At 36.6% G+C, this 25,396-nt stretch overlaps 1 protein-coding gene across 5 annotated transcripts in view; it reads left to right on the plus strand.

The window, feature by feature from the left end:
* The window catches only part of RAD51C (RAD51 paralog C), a 64,150-nt gene that overhangs the window by 31,092 nt on the left and 7,662 nt on the right, over nt 1-25,396 (plus strand). Inside the window, exons 5-9 of one of the 5 annotated variants that reach the window (XM_072646861.1) lie at nt 6,367-6,498; nt 9,535-9,601; nt 12,864-12,924; nt 17,379-17,442; nt 24,701-24,764. In XM_072646861.1, coding sequence (XP_072502962.1) covers nt 6,367-6,498; nt 9,535-9,601; nt 12,864-12,924; nt 17,379-17,442; nt 24,701-24,715 — 339 coding nt within the window. In that variant the 3' untranslated portion in view covers nt 24,716-24,764. Of the gene's footprint in view, nt 1-6,366; nt 6,499-9,534; nt 9,602-12,863; nt 12,925-17,378; nt 17,443-24,700; nt 24,765-25,396 lie in introns of those variants that run through there. The other 4 variants (XM_072646859.1, XM_072646860.1, XM_072646864.1 and 1 more) reach the window with 4 other exon arrangements.

Raw genomic sequence — 25,396 nt, forward strand, 5'->3', positions numbered from 1 at the left:
CTGTGTTTCATAGGCATACAACAATGAGGTCAGCATAACGGCTCTGTAGACCCTCAGTTTGGTAGTCAGTGTAATACCTCTTCCCTTTTACCTTACTCTTAATTCCTCTCCAAACTTTTCTTTGGAGTCTCCCAAACACTGAGCTAGCTCTGGCAATGTGTGCATCAACCTCATTGTCAATGTGTACATCTCTGGAAAATACACTACCAAGGTAAGTGAACTTATCTATGGCATTCAGAACTTCTCCATTTGTTGAAACCAATGGTTCCATGTATGGATGGTGTGGTGGTGGCTGATGGAGCACCTGTGTTTTCTTGGTGTTAATTATTAGGTGAAAATTAGCACAGGCAGCAGAGAATTGATCCATACTTTGTTGCATCTCAGCTTCAGAGGCTACATTGAGTGCACAATCATCTGTAAACAAAATCATGCACCAACACTCCCTCCACTTTGGTCTTGGCTTGTAACCTTTTCAGATTTGAAAAACTTACCATCAGTATGGTAGTTGACCTTGATGCCATGTTTATCCTCATTGAAAGCATTTCACAACATGGCTGAAAACATCATGCTAAAAAGCATGGGAGCAAGCACACAGCTGTGTTTCTCTCCACTGATGACTGGGAAGACACGAGAACATTGTCCATTATCCAGAACTCAGGCAAACATGCCATCATGAAATTGACATACAATATTGAGGAACTTCTCCAGGCAACCAAATTTTGGCATAATTTTCCATAAGTCCTCATGACTAACAGTGTCAGATCTACAAACGTTGTGTACAGACCTCTGTTCTGCTCCTGGTATTTTTCCTGGAGTTATCGGGCAGCAAACACCATATCGATTGTTCCTCTGCCCTTTCTGAAGCCACACTGGCTCTCAGATATATGACCATCTTCCAGGTGAAGGATCAGCCTATTAAGGAGGATTCTAGCAAGAATATTGCCAGTAATGACTAAGAGAGAGACCCCACCCACCCACTCCCCACCCCCGTGATTGTCACAGGACAATCTATTCCCTTTACATTTATAGAAATGGACAATGGAGGCATCCTTGAACTTCTGGGGGATAACCTCCTCTTCCCATATAACCTGGAAAATCTCAGTCAGCTTTTGTAAATCCCAGCTGGAATAGAATCAGTGCCAGGTGCTTTGCCACATGAAAGGAGCCTAATGGCCCTCAAGTTCGGCTGAAGAGGGATACATGAGTGCATATATAATGCGTATGTATGTGCATGTGTGTATGGGGGGAGGGAATTGTGGAAAGAAGAAAGAAAGGGTGAGGGAAGAGAGAGAAAGGGGGAGAGGGAAAGGAAGAAAGAGAGAAGATGCGGAGAGACAGGGAAAGGGAAGAACAGTTTTCAGTGACCTGGCCATCCAGCTGCTTGTCATAGTTTGGAAAAGAGGCATTTTCTATCCATTCTGTTTTTAAGTAATAGATCTCACTGAAGAGGCCCTATAATATTCTTAATGTTGCTATATTCAGAACAACATCATCTGCAAACAGGAGCACTTAAGGACCTCTTCCATTTGGAGTCTGTACACCCTTCATGACTTGGCAAACATTGTCAAACCTCTTTTATTTCTCAGACTTTAGCCAACATGCTTTTTGCCATCCACCCCTGTGTCTCCTCTTAGAAAGAAGTCAGAGCATTAAGGTACAAAGTGTCCCAAAATGTCTTAGTGCATTTTAAAGCTACTCGAGCTGAAACCACTAGGACTTTTTGGGACACCCTGTACATGCTGATTCCTTTTGGAGGATCTTGTCATTCTTCATATGTTTTAGTCTCTTTATGATCTGCAGCAGATATTGGTAGATAAGCTGTCTTCATGGTCTTCTTTTTCTTATTCAGGTCATTAGTACCTTGCAAGTCAAAATGACCAAATTCCCTACAAAATGATATAACTACTTTAGTACCCAAAACTATTGGTTAAGTGAGACTACTGACTTTCTTATGGTTCATTTTTCCAGATAATTTGTCAACATGTTGGTCTTTAGATAAATTCTCATATCTAGAGTTCTAACAATTAATTTCATATTTATAGATAATTTTAAAATCATGTGAATTTTAGTACTCTTTGCTCCCTTTCTAGCATTTAAGCCACTCTTCAAGTAGAGGTTTCTATGAAATTAAAATGAAATTTAAGTTATTAAATAAAGTAAAATTAAAACTTAATTTAAATTAAAATAATTTTTTTTTTAGCACAGTAGTATTCATTGGTGCAGCTCAGCCCAGACCCTTGCTTTCTCATCCTCAGCCATTCCCCATTTGATTATGTCAAAATAGCCTTTCTAATGAGTTGATCTGACTATGTCACCCTACCCTACCCTAGTCACTCCAGTGGCTCCCTGTTACCTCCAGATCAAATATAGAATCTTATCTTTGGCTTTTAAGGATCTTCATAACCTACCTTCTTCCCTGTACGGTCTTCTTACACCTTTTTGTATTCTGTTATCCAGTAACACCAGCCTTTACCTCAACTCTGGGAATTTTCAGACTGTCCCACATTCCAGGAATGTTCTTCTCTGCTCCTTAACTTCCCTTGCTTCCTTCAAACCTCAGCTAAAATCCCGCCTTTTACAAGGAGCCTTTCTTGTTCCTCCTTAACCTTTCTTTAGTGCCTTCCCTCTAAGATAATCTCCAATTTGCTTTTTATATCCTGTTTGACCATGGTTGTTTGCATGTTGTCATGAGACTGCGAGCTCCTTGAGAGCAGGGATTGTTTCTGCCTTTTTTTTTAATCTGCAGTACTTAGCATGGTGCCTTGCACAGAGTGAGTGCATAATAAGTGCTTGTTGATTTGATTTGACACAGGACTGAGAGCTGTTTTTCTCTCTGTGTTTCATGGATTGCCATGGAGAAAGAATTCAGCACTTAGTGAATAGCCCGTTGGTGATGAGACTCCTTATTTAACTGAGTTCGTCCTCAGACAGTGAACTCAGTCTGTAAACCTGCATGGTAAAACCTGTCAGTTTTCACTCCATCTTTCTAGCTTTCAAAAACTTATGGTCACCTTCACCCTACAATTGAAGCATCGGTAGGACTTGGTGGTTTGTTGCTTAAAAAGTTAAACAATTTTTTTCTCTTCTGGTAGTTTATCCAAGATAAGGTAACTTTCAAAATCCAGTAAGTCCTTTCAAAAAATCTCTGGGTAATACAAAGAATATAAAGAAAGAAAGTAAAAATAAGTCACAAATTTTATAGCTGAACTGTCAGCTAGACTACTAATTCAGTAACTGATTATTAGTATGATGCCAGTTGCTCTTAATCATTACCTCTGAGCATAAGGTTGCTCACTTTAAGTCTACTTTTTAATAGCTTCTTCTTTGACTAACCTGCGTGAGGTAAGAGCACGTACAGCCTAAGATTAATTTTTTACACTATTCCTGGAGGTCAGCAAATACTTTTGTTGTTCACTTGTTTCAGTCATGTCACTTTTCTTGGCCCTATTTAGGGTTTTCTTGGTAAAGAGGGTTAAGTGACCCAGGGTCACATAACTAGTATCTGAGGCTACTATTAAGCACTATTATGTACAGACCGTTCTCTCTTAGTTTAAGTGGACCTTTCTAAAGACCTTTTATGTAAAGCATTTTTACATAATGTGAATTTGCCTGAGGATATGGGGAAAGGAAGGAGGCAGGAAGAAGGTTGGTGCTCAAGGAGGGAGAAGGCTAGCATATACTGTTCAAGGACATGGAGCTGGATACAGAGAATAGAGAACAGAAGGAGGAGGAACACGTGGAAAGTGGGGCCAGTCATACGTGGCCCTGGAATAGAGGACATAGGAGAGAATGGGCAACACACAAGCTCTGGGGACAAACACATGGTACCCAAGTGTGGACAGAGGGAAGATAGACATGGAGGCGGGACACAAGGCTAGGTGGGCAGAGTGGGACAAAGGTCTCTTCTCCCAGCGCTGGAGGGTCTCAAGCCAAGCTCCTGATTTGGAGGCAACAGGCAGGCAGTGGTGGTCTCTCCATTCTTTAGTTTTCACTTGGAGGTTTTTATGGGGGGATTTTTTTTTTTGTTTATTTTAGTGGAGGAATGGGAGACCCCAGAGCTCAAGCCTAGGATCAGGAGTGAAGAAAAAGAGCATAGTACTGTACAGTAAAGTTAACATAGGTGTTTATTTTGGAATGCAGATGTCTTTCAAAATTCTTTATATCAATTCAAATTTGCATAATGCAAATTTGTGTGAAGCTGGAGCTGTCCGTACAAGATAGTTTGCTAGTACTTTGCCCTTGTAGTAGTTCCTGCCATCAAGGAGCTTATAGTCTAGTAGGAAAGATAAAATAGGAACAAAAGCAACTATATTTAACAATTATACTTACTGGGGACTTAACAAGCTGAAGCATCGTGCCCTTTCCACTAAGGTACCCTCTGCTATGTAACCAGTTGTGGTGTATCGCTGGGTTTAGTCCTAAAAGACAAGTTAGGTTCTCTTTCACCTCTTTCACTTTTACCTCCTCCTCCTCCCCTTCCTCTCCCCCTCTCTCCCCCCCCCACTCCTCCCTCAATTATTGGGGGAAATTCTTTAAACTTAAGTTTTGGCATGTATCCATGGTCTCCCCAAAGTGGAGATTAGAAAGCCACTCGGCGTGCTACAAAACACATATGGGTGAGGTATCTTATTTCCTACACATAAAAGAAGCATGACATGCTAATCAAGGCTTTTCCACAAATACATATTGACAGTGTCACAGAAAAAAACATTAATTCTGTATTTTACACCTGTCTTCCATAAATTTATTTTAAAAGTTTCACATTCTAAGTTCAAGGATTTCTAAATTAGAGAAATGTCCAAAATGCTACACACACACACACACACACACACACACACACACACACACACACACACACACACACACACACACACACACACACACACACACACACACACACACACACACACACACACACACACACACACACACACACACACACACACACACACACACACACACACACACACACACACACACACACACACACACACACACACACACACACACCCCTCCATGCCCTCAGAAATCTTTCTAACAGAAGACAATTTGAAGTGACATTTGTCAGAACCTTGAACAAGGAAAAGGTCACATTATGCTAAAATACAGTTTGGCCTTAATGTTCTGTTCCATCTAATAAAACAATAAAGACTTAATCCTCTACTAAAACTACTCGTTTTCTTTGAACATTCCCCCTCAAAGGTTCAAAGGGACCTTCTCCCTAGAAGAACTTTACTCACCTTTAAAAATCCATTGAATCATTAGCTCTTTCTTCACAGTGGCCAATGAGGGAGGGGTATTTTTTCATTATCCCTTCAGTCCTTCAGCTCTGACTCCCACATGATCTACTAGAGGGAGTGAGTCATCCTGAGTGCAGGAGTGCTGACCTAGTGGTTGACCAGAAGTGGGCATAGCAGTTCTTTTATTTACACTTTATAAATCCAAATGTGATAAATAAATAGGAAAGATTTGGGCAAAGTGACTTTCCTGACTCTTACTTGCTTTTGTATTTCAGTGGTGCAGTGCTTATAAATTGTCTTAAAACCTCCATGCCTTGGGGCTCTCATAGATGGAACTTAAAGAATTTCCATTATCCACTAATCAGCCTATTTGGTGCTTAGGGCAGATCTACTTATATACTGAATTTTGTATTATTATAGTAAATTTCTGATATATTTCAAACAAAGCAAGATTATACATTTAAAATTCATTAAAGCTTCATAAGATGTCTTGCAAATTTTTGAGGATTTTGTGCGTGGTTTCTTTTCAGCAAAAGCTATTTCTTTTTTGAGGCTTGTAGAAATAAGACCTCAAAAAATTAGTCCAAGACTTGGTTATTGCTCTCTACAACTCGTTTTCTCTATTTTTCTTTCTTTTCACAGGTAATTGGGACTAATCAAATGACAACAAAGATTGATAAAAATCAATCCTTGCTAGTCCCAACTTTAGTTCCTGCTTTATAAAGATAAGCAATTCAGAATAAAATCTATTGGACAGAAACTTCAAATATGCTATAATCACCTTGACACTTCCATAAATGCTATGTTGTACCTTGATGGTAGTGTGGTATATTTATGTGATAAGTATAAAGTTAAAAGCTTAAGATGTTACAATTTCTCTTACTCCCATAATTAGGTGAATTACTGTCTTTAGCACAATGAACTTGACTAATAAAGTTCAATATCTAACAATTTCTTACATGAATCTATAGTTGTTTCGATGGTTAACTTGTATAAACTTATAACAAATTAGTAAAAGAGTTATTCCAGGGAAGTTTCTGGATTTCAAGTTCAGTCCTAACAGTTGACTAAGTAAATTTTTAAAAACTGAATGTTGACTTCATACTTTTACCTCTTATGTATTTAGGTCCAACTGATTATAGTGGATGGGATTGCATTTCCATTTCGGCATGATTTTGATGACCTCTCTCTTCGAACACGGTTACTGAATGGACTAGCACAGCAGCTCATCAGCATGGCAAATAATCACAAATTAGCTGTAAGTTTATGGATCAAGAAAGTTTCATAATAAACTAAGTACTTTCCAATGCCAACAAATTAATGAAGCAAATTAGACTTCATATTTGCCTTTGTAAGTAGTATGCAAGATGAGCATTATGATAAAAGTGAGGTAGGGTTTTTTCTCCTTTATGTGAAGAGTCATTGCTTCATTATAACAGTGTCAATTCTAGTTGTTTAGCTTTGACTTTGGGATTTCTGGTAAAAAATTTTCTCATGTTCTCTCTGCCAGTACCTGAAATAGAGAATTCAGCTGATTGTTAATGATTTGTTGTTATCTTTGATGTGGTTACTAATCTTCCCTGACAGTAGTGTTTAGGAATTTTCTGTCACCCATAGAAATTGATAGTACTCTGTCTTAATTACTTTCTCTGTCATTTGCCATAATTCAGAAATGGCCAGTAGGTGGCATCCTCTACTTAGGGCTATTTATAGTTCCTTAGAGCAAAGCTTGAGAAATATTCAGCCAGTATGAAAACTTGCGATTCTAAAATGGTACTTCATGCTTCTCTCTTGCAAAAATGTTATTCCATAGGAATTTGAGTCATTATTCTCAGTATTTTTCTTTTATAATAGAAGTTAGTATTTCTGGTCATTTCTTCCATGTGCAGTGTAGTGAATAAAATAATGAAAATTTTTAAAACAAGAATTATACTTACAAAAGAATTTAGACATTTGTGACATAAGCTCAAATTTGTTATTGTTCAGTCACTTTTTTTGTTGTGTCTGACACTGTGACCCTATTTGGAGTTTCTTGGCAGGAATACTGGAGTAGTTTGCCATTGCCTTCTCCAGTTCATTTTACAGATGAAGAAACTGAAGCAAACAGGGTTACGTGACTTGCCCAGGGTCCCATAGCTAGTAAGCCTCAAATCAGATTTGAACTCAGGAAGATGAGTCTTCCTGATTCCAGGCCTGGCACTGTGTCAGCTGTGTCACTGGCTCCCCATAAGCTCAAATAGCTTCAGCAAAAGTTGTTTGTGTTATCAACTCTGGGCGGTCAAACATCCATTTAACTAAGACTTATCTTACATGTGAAAGGAAGCCAAAGGACAGAAGTCTTATGGCTATTGTTGACCACCACACAGTGATCTGTTGACTTCTCTTCTGTAGCTAGGGTACTTTACTGCCGCATAAATAAAGCAGCCATTTCTTAGCTTTTTCTTCATGATGTTATCTTTTGAGAGAAGTGCATCTCTAAGATGGGAAGTTCTTTATCCATTCCAGTTGGATGCAATATAAATCTCACTTATTAAAAAAAAGATTGGCATTGGGAGGATATCAGAAATTCAGATTCTTGGAGATTTTGTTTGCCTTTGCCAGATGTATGTAGTTTTCGCTATTTTAAGTTATTCTTACTTACGTTTGTTTTTCCTGTTCTAGACTACCTTAACTTCCTTTTTCCCTTCATGCCATTAAGCTGTTTAAATGTTATTCTATCTTGTTATCTTACCAAAATCTGTCCTAGTATCCATCTCTCTTCCCCTCTCAGGGAGCCATAAATAGATAATATTTTTAAAGAGAAAAAAAATTGATAAAACTTAGCTTTCAGAATATAAAATCTTAACCATATACCACTGTTTGACCAAGAGATTATCCATCTTATTAGCTCTAACTGCCACCAATGGCCAAAAGCAGTAAACTATGAGTGCTATTAGCAGGTGTAAGGCATGAACAGGAAATTTTTTTATTAAATTATTTTATTTGTTTTCAGTGTTCTACAATAACTTCCTTATATCTTAGATTTTTTTCCCCTCCCTCCCCTTCTTTCCCCCCTCTCTCCCCACTCCCTCCCTGAGACGGTGTACAATCTTATATAGGTTCTACAGGTACATTCCTATTAAATACAATTTCATCTTAGTCATGTTGCATAGAAGAATTAAAATGAATGGGAGAAGCCATAAAGCAAAACATAATACAGAAGAAAATGGTCTGCTTCATTCTGCAATCCAATTCCATAGTTCTTTCTCTGGATGTGGAAGGCATTTTGCCTCAAGAGTCCATTGAGAATTTTTAGAGTCCTTGCATTGCAATGAAGTACTAAGTCTACCAAAAAAATTCTTCGCACACTGTGGTTATTGCTGTGTACAAAGTTCTCCTGGTTCTGCTCCTTTCATTCAGCACCAGTTCATATAAGTCTTTCCAGGCCTCTCTGAAGTCTTCCTGTTCATCATTTCTTACAGTGCAATAGTATTCCATTACATTCATATACCACAACTTGTGCAGCCAATTTCCAGTTTTTGGCCCCCACAAAGAGAGGTGCTATAAATATTTTTGTATATGTCGGACCCTTTCCCATTTCTTTGATCTTTTTCAGATAGAGTCCCAGAAGCAATATTGCTGGGTCAAAGGGTATGCACATTTTTGTAGCCCTTTGGGCAGAGTTTCAAATTGCTCTCCAGAATGGTTGGATCAGCTCACAGCTCCACCACCAATGAATTAGTGTTCCAGTTCTCCCACATCTTCTCCAACATTTATCATCTTCCTGTTTTGTCATGTTAGGCAGTCTGATAGGTGGGATGGGAAATTTTTTAAATGACAGAAGAGGAGGAAAATGAGGAAGAGGGGACAAGGAGAGAGGGAAGGAGGAAAGAAAGGAAAGAGAGAGAGAGAAACTAGAAAAGGAAGATCATTGTGTTGGAGATAGTACAGTGCTACAGGTACCTCAGCTTTTAATTTGATTTTCTGTTTCCTTCATGAGTTTTTTTTTAATGACTTAACATTTAGAATTTTGTTTTTTCGTTTATAACCATATGCATATTTACATAGTAATTGGCCTACTGTGTTTATTATGGATAGATTTTTGAGTAAGAAAACTCCAAATATTAAAACATGAGTTTTTCTGAGTTATTGAAAACTCCTTAAGTCAAGAATTATTTTATTGATATGGTTTCTTTTGAGCATCAGCTTTTTTTTTTTTTTTGAGCTTTGTAGACATAAGACCTCAAAAAATTGGTCAAAGACTTGGTTATTGCTCTCCACAACTCATTTTCTCTATTTTTCTTTCTTTTTACAGGTAATTTGGACTAATCAAATGACAACAAAGATTGATAAAAGTCAATCCTTGCTAGTTCCTGCTTTAGGTAAGTAATTAATAATTTTTTAAAATTTCATATGCCTGTCGAGTTTTTTAGTATGTAAACATAGGTTATTCCTATTTTCTATAATTCTTCTCACTGAGACATGAAGGCGAGAGCAGCAGGATTATTTTTTTTTTCAGCAGAATTATTTTTAACTAAATGCTTCTTGGCTATGGCACTGTTCTGCAAAAGACAGGAAATAAAGTACCACCAGACTTTTGTTATAAGCCTACCCTTTAACTGTTTTTCCAAAAATCTGAAATGCAATGTTTGTGCCCATTTATATCACTTTCGAGAAAGAATCACAAGAAGTCATCCTCAGAAACCTCTCCAATAGAACACATGCCCCTCAAGCACCAGTAGTGTTTCTTTGGGTTGGCATTCCAGCTTCTGGCATTAGTAGGTGGTCACTCTATTCAGTGAATTGTTTCTTGAAAAGAGTATATGAATCTTTTTTTTTTTTTTGAAGTAGAATTATTTTTTTAATATACTTGGAGGCCTGCTTGGTAAAAGAACCCATGGAAAATTCTTTTTGTAAAGCAAAAAATCATCCCTTAGTTTATCTTTTTTTTTATGTGAATTTCCATATGTTGGGCTTGCTTGAAGCAGAAGTTACCTCTATTATTAGTCATTTGAAACTCCGAGATGAGACATTATATGGAATTTTTGGTATTATAAGTTCAACCAAATATTTGCAAAACCACTTTACTATTTTCTCTTCTTGTTCTTTTTTTTTTTTCACTCCTGGATTCTACTCTCTGTTTATTTTGGCCTTAAGCAAATCTATGAGGTAAAATCTGAGGGGATGAGGAGTGCCCTCCATACAGCATCTACCTGGAATTCTACTGTTAGGGGCTCATTCCTTTTTATTATGGGATAGCTCTTCTGTTAAAACCAAGCATTCTTGGTTGGAGTCACATGCTAAGCTACTTATTTATCATGTGGTGTGGTAACTAAAAGCTTTCAAGTTTAAGACTTGGACATGGAGGATGGAGAGAACTAGAGGATTTGAGCAGGTGGCTATAATTACACTGAGACATAATGAAAACAAACTTGGGAACTCTACGCAAATGGTAGGTACCTGACGAGTCTCAGACGTAACTTACTGTACTTGTTGAAAACTATTCTGAAGGAGAATTCTGTTACAGACATTTTCCAGTACACTTTTCTTAATTCTGAAGAAGAAAAGAGAGCTATACACAGATGCAAATACAATTGGTAACAGGAGGAGCAGTGTCAAGATATTTCTTTAGGGAACATTGGATTTTTAATTATATTCATAGATAAAGCCCTTTGATTATCTTTATATTCTACATCTTTCTTTATCTCTGATTTTTGGCAGCCTTTCAGAAAGTGTTGAAGTATAATGTAACAGTAGTTTGCATTTTCTGAGTGGAGAAGCTTGTAAATGTTGAGGTGTTTGCATTTTAAAATATCTAGTAACTGAAACAGGTGTTCTGCATCAAAGGGAATTCTCCAGCAAACAAAAAGTTTGATCGTTTGTAATTAGATCACTTACATCTCAAAACATCAGTTTTTGTCTTCTGGGGTTTTTGAAAACGTAAAGTTACTTGATTTTCTTGTTCCTTCTTATTTTAGAGGAAAGACTACCAAAGAGAACATATAGAGGGAGTTGAATGAGATGTCTTCATCTTCAAAGAACTTAAAACCTATTAAGGAAGATCAGAGGTGTACAGAAATACAAATAATAATACTGTGTAATCTCTCTCTATATATAAATATATAATCATAAAGCAATAAGATAGTTACATAAAGGAGGCACAAAGCAAATGATACGAGAATGCAGAAGCAAGTGAGAAACTCTTTCCCCCTGGAGGAGATTAGGGAAGGCTAGAGAGAAGAGTAGGCATTTGACCCTGGTCATGTCAGCAGTCTAAAGTGAGAGTGGGAACAAGTTGAAATATACCAGTTTTAAAAAATGACGTGAAGCTGGAAATTACGAAGTACCTACAGACATTCACACTTGTAGAATGGTCCAGTTAGTTTATGAATAATAACAATAATATTTCTTTAAGGACCTGTGCTTTCATCATGCTGGGGACACTCTCCATTGAATACAGATTCCAATTTCTCTCTGTGTTAGCCAGTAGTATTCACAAACTGCTTGCTGTTCCTGAAAAAAGTCTTAAACTGGTTGGCAGCCTTCTAGGGGAAAAGCATCTCCATACTTTATTAGGTTAGTTCTCAGATATCAGATACTTAGGCTGTTGCTGAGTGCACATTTGAAGTCTTTCTAACTTCGTGTAGGGTCTGCCTGAGCTTGTATCCTGCTGGCAGAGCCTTTGGAAATCCAAAGGTACCTCTGTGCCATGATGAAGCATTACAGTCAGTGGAGAAACAGCTACTAGAATACCTCATGTTTATACTGATAAGTAAAGTAATGGGGCTGGAAAATTCAGTTGGTCCCAGACTGTGTAGCTAGGCTAAGGAGTTAATAATTTTTATCCATTAAGCAATGGGGAGAGGCTTTTTAGTAGAAGATTGGCATGATCAGATTTTTACATTATTGATCTGACATATGTGTGTGTGTGTGTATACATACATACATACATATATAATGGATTGGAAAAGAGAAAGTGGAGACAGGAAGATCTATTAGGAGATCATTACTCAGACCATGCATTTATTAAATGCCTACTATATGCCAGATTACTATGCAAGGGATACATAGACAAGTGAAACCAAGGAGCGTGCATTCTACCTGGAAAGGTCAACATGTACACATAGAGGTAGATATAAAATAGATAGAAGGTTTTGGGGGAGGGGAAATATTAATAGCTGGGGAGACCAGGAAAGACTTCAGAAAAAAGTGACACTTGAGTAGAGTTAAGCTAAAAAGAAACTAGGGATTCTAAGAGGTGAAGGGAATTCATTAGTATTGCTAGAATATATTGGCAAAATGTCTCTGGATTCCTCTGTTCAGCTCCTAAATGTAAGAATATTATGTCAGAGTTTTTAATTTTTTCTTTGTGACAGAAATATGTGAGTGGGTCTGGTGATGGGCATGGAAGATTGACTGGCATAGTGCCTGATAGACTGTAAAGTTAACAGAGAAAAACCTATGATACGCAGTACCGTATTCTCCTTCTTCATAATGCAGCATATGTCCTAAATTTGATGAAACTCAGTGGACTGATTATACTGTATTAAATGAGCATGTGGCTGGAGATTGTTCTAAAACATTGCTCTCCACCTAGTAGATGAAACAAGATACTCATAGTGATTGTTATATTCTTTTCCTTAGGGGAAAGTTGGGGACATGCAGCTACAATTCGCTTAATCCTTCATTGGGACCAAAAGCAGAGGTCAGTGAAGAAGCTAGCCGGTGACTCATGTTGTGTTCAGTAGATGTCATAAGCTGGTCCACCTGGGAACTGGTCTCATGGTTGAGCAGTGCAGTATCATTTGAACATGTCTCTACGTTGTTTCTGTTTTTCATTTTCATGACTGTGTTTTGGTTTTATATCACCTTCATTTCCCAACTTAGCCCTTTTTCCTCCCTTTTACAGTGATACATAGTTTTTTAACAAAGAATACAAAAGAAGTGCATAGGGGAGAACACACCAAACGAGGTTATCCGTAGAAGCGGTGCTGCACACCCAGAGCCCCCCACGTCTGCAGACCTGGGAGGGAGAGGAGATACATTTTCTTCTCCTTTTAGGGACAGACTTGGTCATTCTCATCATGCACCTTTCAGATTGACATTTTTCTTCTTCCTTTTTCCATTGTTGTAGTCATTGTTGATATTCTTTTTCTGGTTCTGTTTATTTTCCTCTGCAGTAATTCATAAGCCTTCTCAGTGGGCCTTTTTCTTTTATTCACTGGCTCCATGTGAACAGCTCTGTATTAAATCACAGAATTTCAGAACCTTTAGTCTTTTAGCTAAAGAGAAAATTCTTCAGAATATTTAAACAGTAGGTTATGCCTGAAAGTGTAGATAGAAGAGAAATGTTGTCTCCTCTATACCTTTTTGGAATCAACTGCCATTTTCAGCTAGCATCCTGAAAGAAGCTTGGTACCTCTTGTACCTAGAAAGGTTTAAAAGCATCATAGATAAGACTGTTTTTAAAGGTTTCCCCAGGATTCTTTTGTAGAAAATAGGGTCGTTTTTCTTAACTACTTAATATGATACTCTCTAATGTCACCTATGCAAAATTTTATGCCTGTCTTGTTTGCATTTCCTTGTGTTCTTGTTCTGTTCTTGTTACCTAGTTTTCTACCTGATAAATAGCTTTCTGTGTATAAAAACTACTAGCATGAATCCTTTTCTCCTGCTTTTGAAGCCTTTGAGCAAATGAGCAAACTAGCTTTCATTTTCCTTAAAATGAAAAGAGAGAAGTTATGTTTTTTTAATGTACTTTATAGAAGAATGCCAGAAACCTGCCAGCCTCTCCACTTTCAGATTAATTGGCATAACCTCATGAACTCTGTCCAAAAGCTGTTGTGAAGAGGGAGGCTAAGACAGCATGTAGGCTGCAAATGGAACAAAGGGTTACCCTAAATACACTTTGGATCCGGTCAGTGACGAGATCTCTCACTTTATGTTCTCTTATTAATTGATGAAAAGTCAGTACTGACCCAGCTACTTTTTTTTCACTCTACTTACTCTCTTAAGTTCATAAGCAGAATTAGACTCCTTTTTTCAGTTTAAATGATATATTTATAGCACATCATTTATTTGGCCTGTACTTCCGTTAAAGATTGCTATTTCCAAATGGCTCAAGTAACTCAGATTTTCCATCTGTATTTCCTTTTTTAATAATTGTTTTGGGTAATGTGAAAACCTTTTCCATACCTGTGATTAGTTTTTGACCTTCACCAGCTTCATTTATTGAGACCTATTTTCTGGGGGACAACCTGGAATGTACTAGTTCTTGTAAATAAAATAATTGCTTTGGCTCATTTATTCCTAGCCATAGAATTGTTCTTCCCCCTTCCTGTGAATGTGACATTGTGCTCAAAAGAAAATCCATTTCCGACAACATGCTCTGTTATAAAGTCCTGGCAGCAGATCTCCTACTGAGAGACTCTTAAAACATTGCTTATACTTCCTGAGATGTAGGCTATTCTGCAAACTGCAACCTGCTGTTTAAATGTTCTAAGGAATTCCCTGTGTAGCTGCTGTGTAATAGCAATCTACCTCAGGCTATAATTAAATGTTCTCTAATAGAATAGTACCTAAGAAAAACTAAAAATAATTAAGAGGATCTTTGGCAGGGTATCTCTTCAACCAACTATAAGGCTTAGATTATTTCTAGTATCTAATTTTGGAAGTTATTGTTGTGTGGATAGGTGTAGATATAGGGGTAAGTAGATGCTTTTGCTTCTTTAAGATGGGCTTACTCATGAAAAAAATATAGCCTATAAAAGATACAAGATGAATCAGAATAATTTTTTTCAATTATTTTATTGATTTTTTTTAACATTGGTCTCAATTTCCGGTTCCCTGTTTTAGGTTCATAGGACTTATTTCTAGTGTCAGAGAAGAGCTCTTCTGCTCGTTCCTCAGCATTTAACAACTTATGTTTTGCTCTCTAAATCAGTAGTTATGTGGTAAATATTACCATTGCACTATACAACTCACATAAATTCTGGTGAGATTTATTGAATGATATGAACTGTTACGGAAATAAGTTCAAGCTAGCTAGATTGCAGATGAATAGCCAGTAAAGGGAAAATGAATGAACCAATTGACTCCCTTAGGTATTTTTGGACGAAGAACATCTTCTAGGCTGCAAAATTTGTCTTACACCAGCCTTCTCCACGTGTACCAGTATCCACATAAGGGTCATAGGATGAGTCTTCTGCAGCAATGCAGTTTGAGGTTAGAGTGCTCTGATTTATGCCTTTATTGTACTTCTGCAGTTCACCATCTCTGCTAATCCTCAAATTCAAGAGTTGTTACTGCATTAATCTGATGTATTTCAATGTTCTTTTATTTTAGCATTATTGTAGCAAACCTTAGAAAGGTTGAAAAGGGATTAGAAGATTGTAGTGGTATAGTTATGTTTGGGGAGAAAGAAAAATCCCTTCTTAGTAGGTTCAAATCTAACTTTTCCTACTCTTTCCAGTGCTTATCCCTGTAATAACATCAGTTCCTTGGTGTCAACAGTTTTAAAAGTGTGAATCATTTTCCATTTTAATAATTTTTAAAATGTTATTTCCCAGGGGTAGAGTTTTTTTTTCCTCCAGTTTTTTCCACCAGTTTCTTTTGGACTGTGGTCTTGTGTTGCATCAGCTATTTAAGTCATTATTAAGTTGAACAGTTTTTAAAGAATTAAATATTATGCTAATTCTTTACTGCCTTGTTTTCTGTGGCCAAAAAGCCTTCAGGTCTTTAAGATTATGTAGATACTTTTATGTTTTTAAAAAACTTACTCCACAGTTTTGAACCCTGTACTTGGGCAATAAATTATAAAGTCTAATCAGAGAAACAGACTTAAAAAATGAACCTTTCTAGGTTAAGCAAAGAATTTAAATTTCTGAAAGTCACAAATATATAAGTTTATCTTGCCTGGTTTGGGATTTAGATTGTCCAATCTTTTAAAATGTACTTTACCTAAAGCAAATTTTTGTAGTGATTTTTTAAAATTATTTTTTATCTTATGTGCCTTGTATACTGTGGGTTTTCTTACTATTTGCATATTCATGATATGAAGCAATGATCAGAATTTTACCTCTTTTTGCCAAGAGTATCAGGTGGTAGTGCTGGGTGATAAATCACACCCCCACACAGTATTTCATATGTGTGCTGTGCTTTAGAGCACAAACTGTGCTTCTGACTTGTTTCTTCCTGACCTAAACTATGTAGTTTAGCCATATGTTGTGTTTCATCCCAAATGTAGCCATTAGCCAAGAGATGCCTCTGTTTGATTTTTAAATTGCTGAAATTCTGTGAGATTCCTGAGATGCAGACACCAAATATAAAGCTGTTTTTTCACCATCATGAGGATTTACCAAAGATTTTCACCCCAAATCATTGTATTGTTTGATTTCAAGTTACATTTATAATCCTTTAAGACACATTTATGTGTCTGTTTATGTGTCTATTTACATTTTTGTAGTAATGTTTACATTTTGTAGTAAATTTAAATTGGCTACAGGTAGCCATGAAAGCTTAGTTTGAATTCTGTTACCCTAACAGTTGTGTGAATATGGGCAAAGTCGTTAATCCTCAAGTCCATTTTTTCTTCTGTAAGATATTTTTGCTACGTACATTTCAGGGTTGTTCTGGAGGGTTAAATAAAGTCATGGATGTGAAATCACTGAAAACTACAGTACTTACTGATGTAAAGTAGTGTCATTATAAGAAGGTTTAAGCAGTGCTTTTTCTTTTTTACATTTTGGTCTGAAGGTGAACTGCTTTGAGTTTTCCTGAAGATTAATAAAGAGATAGTTTAAAAAATAAAGAAGACTTTGCAAAAAATATCTTGTTTTTAATATTCTTCAATTAGAATATGAGAATATTTAACTAAATTGTCACGTTCTGATTGATCATTGTGAAGGTGCATGTGGAAAATTATGTTAAAGGTAAGCAAGTAATTTGTTACCCTTAATGTCAGTTATTTAATCTTGATCAATTTGTACATATCTAATTAAAGGAAAGACTATGTTAATTTTTTTCATTACTATTCACTTTGACCCAGTTTAGAATTTTAATTTAGCATAGTTTAGAATTGTAGCAAAACCACTCTATACATTGAAATTGTTATTTATCCTTAATAATTGAAAATGTTTGTTTGTGTCCATTATTTCTAAGCAGGTTAGCAACATTGCACAAATCACCAAGCCAGAAGGAGGCCACAGTACTGTTTGACATAACGGTTAGTTCAATTTGAAGAGGATTGGAAATTGTACGTTGAATGGTTGCTATTGTCTAAAGGAAGCTTTCAAAAATTTGTTTCTCTTAATTTTAGAAGACATCAGCCTTCTTTAGAAATAGGCTTTGTCCGTAGCATAGTAATTCTTCAAATAATGTTACTGTTGTAGAATGTTCCAGTATTTCACAATTAAATGAGTTTAGACATTTATTCTTCAGGTTTATAGAAGAAATATTTCCCATGCTTTTAGAGTAATGTGTTCTACTACAAAATTAACTTTATCATATTAAGGTTTTTAAAGTAAACAACTTAAAATACCAGCATTAGTAATATTAGTCTGTATATTAGTCTGTATCTAGGCAGTAGATCTTTGAATAACCATCACTATAGCCACATTTACTAATATAACATTATTTGGGAAAGTATTTATTGTAGGATTTATATTTTTGGCCAAAGTATACATTTTTCCCCATGATGTAGACACAAATATTGATAAATTACTAGATTCTCATTTCTACAAGGGTAAAGAAAAATGAGAAAAATCTGAAGCTTACTAATGAATATATATGACAGTAAACTGGTGTGTTCCAACATACTCGTTGAAAAACACTATTATAGGATAATTGTCTCCCAAACAGGGTAAGGTGCACAGGGCAATTCATTACAGCACACAGCACAGAAGGAAAACGAGACCTTTTTAATCTAAAAAAGGAAAAAAATTGAGCTTTTAATACTTAATTTATGGTTCAAAACTGATAGCTTCACTCAGTCTGCATATCGCTTCCAGTATTTGGTATATTTTTAGGGAAGAGTGGGAATCCACAATGAGATGGGGCTGACGATGGCACCCACACTTGTTCGTTTGCTTCTGGTGTATTGTAAGGTACTGCTGTTTGTATATGCCTAGTTAGGTGGACTTAAGTGTGATGTTTATTCAGCTATTTGTATTTCTGTCAGAGCAGAGTGGCTGTTATCTCTGTTCCAAGTGTAAGCTGATCTCCCTCCTGGGGAAGGTGAAGGGATTAGAAAAATGCTTCCTTACACTCCACAGTGTAAGGGGAAATTTGAGTGTTCCTAAAGAAAACAGAATGGAGACTTCACTGGGGCAAAAGGGATCCAAAGTCAAAGATCTTGTCAAGATGTTGGAAATGGAAGAGTATAACACAGGAAGAGTAGAAGAGGAAGGGAAGGGAAAGGATAGTTGTCAGGTTTAGAGCTTAAGACAGATTTGAGGCTCTTCATGAAGAGGAGAGAGCTGGATGCTTTGAGAAGGAAGTGGCTATTTGCACTCTTCTTCAAAAAATGGCTTAGTAGAGCCATAGAAGCTTTCAGAGGAGAGATCATCCAAGAAAGACCCAAGGAGGAATAGGTGATCCATGGTAGTACCTGGTGATGCTTTGCTCAGAGGTTCTGAGGCAGCTTTTTGTCAGCTTGGTAAAAACTGTAGAGAGATCTGCTGTCTTCCTGGGTCTAGTATCCAGCACAATAAAGAACCTCCCAAGGTTTATCAAAACATATGACAACTACACACTTCAGAGATTCATGTAAACAATAAATAACACTTTCAGAAGGAATCTAAAAAGTATTTATTGCCCACAGTTATGAAATCTTGGGCAAGAAACTGCAGACTATATGAAGAAGCTGAATTTTCTTCACTATTGTGCACTGTTGAGGGAAAGGAAATTTGAGGAGGAAACCACCAATTAAAGCTTCTAGGTGCTGCAGGGTTGGACTTGGAGTAGAAAGACCTAAGTTTGAATCCTACCTCAGACACTAGCTAGATGACTCTGGACAAATCACTTAACCTGTCTCTGCCTCAGTTTCTTCATCTATAAAAAAATAAGGATAGCGCCTACTGGACCAAGAAATAGAATGTAGAAGTGACATATGCCTGGCAAGAGTTGGAGCACACCAGCACAAGGCCTGGTAAGAATGTATTTGCCATATGACTTACAGATTACTCAAAAGGACTTTAAAAAGGAGAAAAGAAGAGGACTGCCTTTATATGCATCTCAAGTTAGAAACCATAGAGAGTAGCTACAAAGAATGAAGAAGTAGAACAACTGAAACTGTTAACCTCCTAGAGTTTGTGACAGAGGGGAGGAAATCTGGGCATAGTCTGATATATACCCTATATTTTGGGAAAGCAGATTTCAAGGGTTCAGAGGAAGGATAGAAAGGTTCCCATGGACTAAAGTGTCATAGAGGAAGTCAGCCAGGAGGGTAGGGAGGAACTCAAGAATACAGTACTGAAGACACAAAGGAAATCAATTCTAATGAAAAGGGAAAATTGTATTTGTCTGAAGAGAATGATGTGGATACACAGGAAATGTACCAACCAACTTTGATTTAGAAAATATAAGAGTATCTGTGCCTTGTAAAAATAGTTTCAAGTGCTAAAGCTCAGAATGAGCTGAGGCTGGCGAGGAAAATGAGGGACAACAAAAACGCCTCTTTACTCAGTGTAGATGGGACTGAAACCTGATAGCAGAAAAAAGTGTCCAATTCATATGTTCGAGTGTTTTTTTTTTTCTCTCCACAAAGAATAACTACCTATAGCATGGAAATGACAGCCCCAAAATAACCGAAAGGGAGCATGTCCCAGATCAGTGAGGAGGTAGAAAGCGTAAGTCTTGCTGCAACTGCCCTTGGTGCATTCAGGCCATCCAGCTCAGAGAAACTGCATTTGCAGGGCCTGAAAGAACTGGCAGATGGGATCACTGTTTTGGTTGCAGTAGATATTTGAATGCTCATCAAAAAAGGAAGAGTTTTCATGATAGGAGAAGAGGAAACGTCCTGATTTTTTTTTTTTTAAGGAAGAAAAGAGCCTGGAAACAATACATAGTTTCATTTTGATGCCTGAAGTTTCTAGAATGAATCATTAAAGAGACAGTAGATGAACATCTAGATAGAAAAGTAGTGATTACAAAGAGCCCTCTTGATTTCATCTAGAACAGGTTCTGCCATGCCAACCTTATTTCCTGTTTTGGAGATTACTAAACCATATATGCGGAGAATGCTGTCTATAATTTACCTAGATTTTGGCAAAGCTTTTGATAAAATACCTAATTCTCATGGACAAGATGGAGAGATGGATTAGAGGAGAATATACCTAGAACCATTTGAATGGTTGAATTCAAAGAGTTGTTGTTAGTGGTTCAATGTAACTGTGACTCAAGGCACCAGTAGAGTATTCTAGAGCTCTGTGCTTATCATTGTGTTGTTTTAACATTATTATTAATGATTTATTCAGGCATAGATGTATATATGCTTGTCAATTTTTCAGATGACACAAAGCTGGGAGAACAGTTAACACACTGGATGACAGTGTCAGGATCCCAAAAGATCTTGAAAGGCTATATAGCATTCTGCTGAAGCTAATTAAAGTGGGAATTCCCTAGGGACAAGTGTAAAGTCTTTACAATCAGGTACAAAAAAATTAATTGTGCCACTAAAAAGAAAAGGGTGGTATGGTTAAAAAAACCAGGTTGTTATGAAAAAGATCTGTGGGTTTTAGTGGACTACAGGCTTATTGTGAGTTGGCAATATGATGAAGCAACTAAAAAAGCTAACATAATTTTGAACTACAGTGGAGATACTGAGCTTCCAGGAACAGAGAGGTGATCGTCCCGCTGTACCATGTCCTTGTCTGACTTCATCTGGAATATTGTATTTATTTCTGGGCTGCCTGCTTTAAGAAGGGCCTTGGTAAGCTGGATTGTCCAGAGAACAGCAACAAGGACAGTAATGGGCCTTAAGTCCATGTCACATCAGGATAGGTTGAAAGGACCAGGCATGTTTAGCCTGAAGAAGAGACAACTCAAGGGGGATGTGATAGTTGTGTTCACATATCTGAAGGGTTGTGATGTAGAAACTTGTTACATTTGGCCCTGGAAAGCAGAATGAGGAGCAGTGGAAGTTACAAAGAGACCAATTGAGGCGGGTGCCAGAAAAAATTTCCCAACAATTTTAATTGTCCAAAAGTGGAATGGGCTAACTGAGAGAGGCTTCATGAACTTCATAGGTGACCACTTGTCAGGAATATTAAAGCAGAAATTCCTTTTGTGTATGGATTAGTCTAGATGGCCACTGAAGCCCCTTCCAACTCTCAGATTCTGTGATTCATAGATTATATTACCCAGTGTTAATTAAACTGACACTCACAAAGTAGACAGGTGATTTAAGAAGATTCCTGCTAAGAGAATGCAGATTAGGATAATGCTAATAATGCTATTAGTGTAAGTACAAGAAAATGGCTAATATGACACTTCTCGCATTATGATCCCTTTGTCAGCCACATTAGAAGACTGATCTATTCATATCTGACAGGTCAGCCAAAAACATGTTTTAATGTACTTTATTTATTTTGTTAAATATTTCCCAATTACATATAAAAATTTTTAAACATTCGGTTTTAAAAATTTTGAGTTCCATATTCTCTTCCTCACTCCTGCCCATTGAGAAGGCAAGCAATATGTCAGCTACACATGTGAAGTCGTGCATTACATTTCCATATTAGCCATGTTGCAAAAGAAAAATACATACACACACAAAAAAAAACAAAAATAAAGTTTTAAAAAGGTATGCTTCAATCAGCATCAGTTCTCTCTGTAGGGGCTGATAGCACTTTTCATCATCTTTGGAATTGTCTTGAATCCATACACAAAAGGAATTTCTACTTTAATATTCCTGACAAGTGGTCACCTACGAATTGCTTGATCAGAGCAGCTAAGTCTTTTACAATTGGTCATCCTTCGAGTATTGCTGCTTTGTACAGTGTTCTGATTCTGTTCATCTCACTTTGCATCAGTTCATATAAGTCTCCCCAGGTTTTTCTCAAACCATCCTGCTCGTCATTTTTTATAACAAAATAGTATTCTATCACAATCATATGCCACAATTTGTTCAGTCATTCCTCATTGGATATGTATCCCCTCAATTTCTAATTTTTTGACACCACAAAAAGAGCTGCGATAAATACTTTTGTACAAAAGGGTCCTTTCCTTTTTCTTTGATCTCTTTGGGATGCAGACCTAGTAGTGGGATTGCTGTATTAAAAGGGTATGCAGTTTTATAGCTTTTTGGGTGTAGTTCCAAATTATTCTCCAGAATAGTTAGACCAGTTCACAACTCCACCAACAATGCATCAGTGTTCCAACTTTTCCACATCCCTTTCAGCAGTTGTCATTTTCCTTTTCTGCAGTGTTAACCAATCTAATAGGTATGAGGTAGACTCTCAGTTGTTTTAATTTGCATTTCTCTAATCAGTAGTGATTTTGTGCATTTTTTCATTTGACTATTGACAGCTTTGATTTCTACTGAAAATATACTGTTCATATCTTTTGACTATTTATCTACTGGGGAATGATCAGCCAAAGAAGTTTAAATTATCAAGATTACATTGAATTTACATCCTCTAAGTTAACAATGAACTTTTAAGTGTAAAGTATGCCTTAAGATAAATGAGTGAAAAAGTCACCCACATTATAAAGAATATATGTTTTAAAAAAGAAATCAGCAAAACCAATTACATCTAAAAAGTCTGAGAATTTATGTAATTTTCCATCCTTTGGAACACATAATTTTCAAAGGCATCTTCTCAGTCTCTTGGGGCAGTGCATGTTCTTTTTTGTAATGTTTACTTTCAGTTATTTTCTGGTAGTTGTTTTTTCCATTTATGTTATCGTAGCCATTATTTATATTACTTCTTGGCTCTGCTTACTTCACAGTGTATCAGTTCTTGTTGGCCTTTTTATACCTCTCTTTTCATCATATTCATCATTTCTTATGGCATAGTAATATTCCTTTACCTCAGTTTTTTCAGCCATACTTCAATTTTTTCAGCCATTTTCCAGTTGGTGAGCATTCCAATTTTTTGTTACCAAATGAAAGTAGTGAGATATATAGATATAAATGTGTGCTTCTTATCCAAAAACTCCTTTGGGTACAGGCCTCGTAGTGGAATCTCAGGGTCAAGAGGTATGTATATTTTAGCTACTTTATTTGGATAATTCCGGATTGCTTTCCAAAATGGTCATATTATTTCATAGTTCCACCAACAATGCACTAGTGTGCCTATCTACCACTCACCCTTCCAACTTGATTCTCAAAAGATTTCTCTTCTTTTATCATTTTTGCCTATTTCCAAATATGATGTGAATCCTCAAGATTGTTTTGATTTGCATTTCTCTTATTACTAGTGCCTCAGAATATTCTTTCATATATTGTTGTTAATAGTTTACAATTCTTGTTTTGAGAACTGTTTGTTGATATCCTTTGACCACTTATATATTGGGGATGAGAAAGCATTTATTAAAAAGCATTTATGTTTAAAGCAGATATTAGCTAATATAATAATATGACACTATAAAATTAGCAAAGACATTTAAAAACAAAGCCTTTGGTTGCCAGAAGTGATGTAAGCATGTCATGTAAGTGATGTAAGGCAGCTAGGTGGTGCAGTGGATAGAGCACCAGTGCAGGAGTCAGGAGGACCTAACTTCAAATCTCACCTCAGACACTTGACACTAACTAGCCACGTTGACCTTGGACAAGTCACTTAACCCCAACTGCCTCATCCTGGGTCATCTCCAGTTATCCTGATGAATATCTGGTCACTGGATTCAGATGTTGCTAGAGAAGTGAGGCTGGTGACCTGCACAGCCCTCCCTCACTTAAAACAAAGTTAAGTGCAAGTCACATCATTATTTCTCTGATGGCATGGTCTTCTTCGTTAACAAAGGACAAACACACACACACAAGCGTGTCATTCATTTCAGCATGCTTAAAGTTGGAGACAAACTTTTCTACACCAATTAAAAATCTTGCATTGTGAATCTATTTATTAAAAATGTAAAAATGCAGTAATTTTGGGTTCTCCTGCAAGAACAACTGGTTGACATCAAAGAGTGAAGTTTACTAGCCAAATTTTTGTACAAACCTTGTGTAATTGGTGAGTGGAAATGTAAAATGAATATCTTGTGTTAGTAAGTGCAGTTATTCATGCACTTCTGTATAGCTTTGTGAGATATAATTTGACTATGGTAGTCATTAAAACCATAACAATATAAACCACATGTTTGGATTGCGGCATGAGAATGAAACTATGATTTTCAAAAATAATGAAGCATGTTTAATTATTCTTCTTCCTAAAAAATATTATTAAGCAAAAAGATTTGTTTTGTTCCATTTGTAAAAATAAATTTTAACTTGCTTGTTTCATATCTCAGCTTTTTAAAATTTCTGTTTTTGTATGTGTTAGCTGATTGCAGGTTGAGACTCCTCCTAGGTCACACAGTCAGGATGTGTCAGAGGCATAACTTGAACCCTAGGTCTTCCTGATTTTGAGGCTGGTTCTCAACTGTGCTATGCTACTTCTCCAAAACACAGTTTACAAATAAATATGCATCTACTGAGAGAATATGATGAGTTTTCTTTTACTGAGACTACTGTTGTATATTTAATTTCAAGCTTATATTCTTTTTCCCAAGCAGAACTACTTCAGGTGTTTGAAACTATCAATTCCTAAGAAACAAAAAAGGACAATTAATATAATCCTAAGTAATACTTCTTAACTTACTTGAATTTCCTAGGGGATTTTATTGAAAGTTTTACTTAACACTAGCTCCAGTGCCTGATCACAGGATGAAGAGGACTATGAATTCTCAAATACTGTGCCCCAGAATAAAAGCTCTGGGCAGGTTGTATAGACTATCAGCATTTCCCAATTACATTTTAAACTGATTCAGGCTGTACTTGGGAGTTTTGTGAGCTGCAAGTTTGAAACCCTCTTTAGTAAACCATCAGCACAGTTGCAGTCTGCATCAGTGGAGGGAGTACTAACCATTCAAATCAGGTTTTTTAAAAGTATAAGTATTTATCAGGTACTGTGGTAGGTGCTGGCATATAAATACAAAAAATAAAGCAATTCTTAAAACAAACATGAACCTACTCTGAA

The sequence above is a fragment of the Notamacropus eugenii genome, chromosome 2, assembly GCF_028372415.1.
Source record: "Notamacropus eugenii isolate mMacEug1 chromosome 2, mMacEug1.pri_v2, whole genome shotgun sequence".
In the NCBI taxonomy this organism is placed as follows: Eukaryota; Metazoa; Chordata; class Mammalia; order Diprotodontia; family Macropodidae; genus Notamacropus; species Notamacropus eugenii.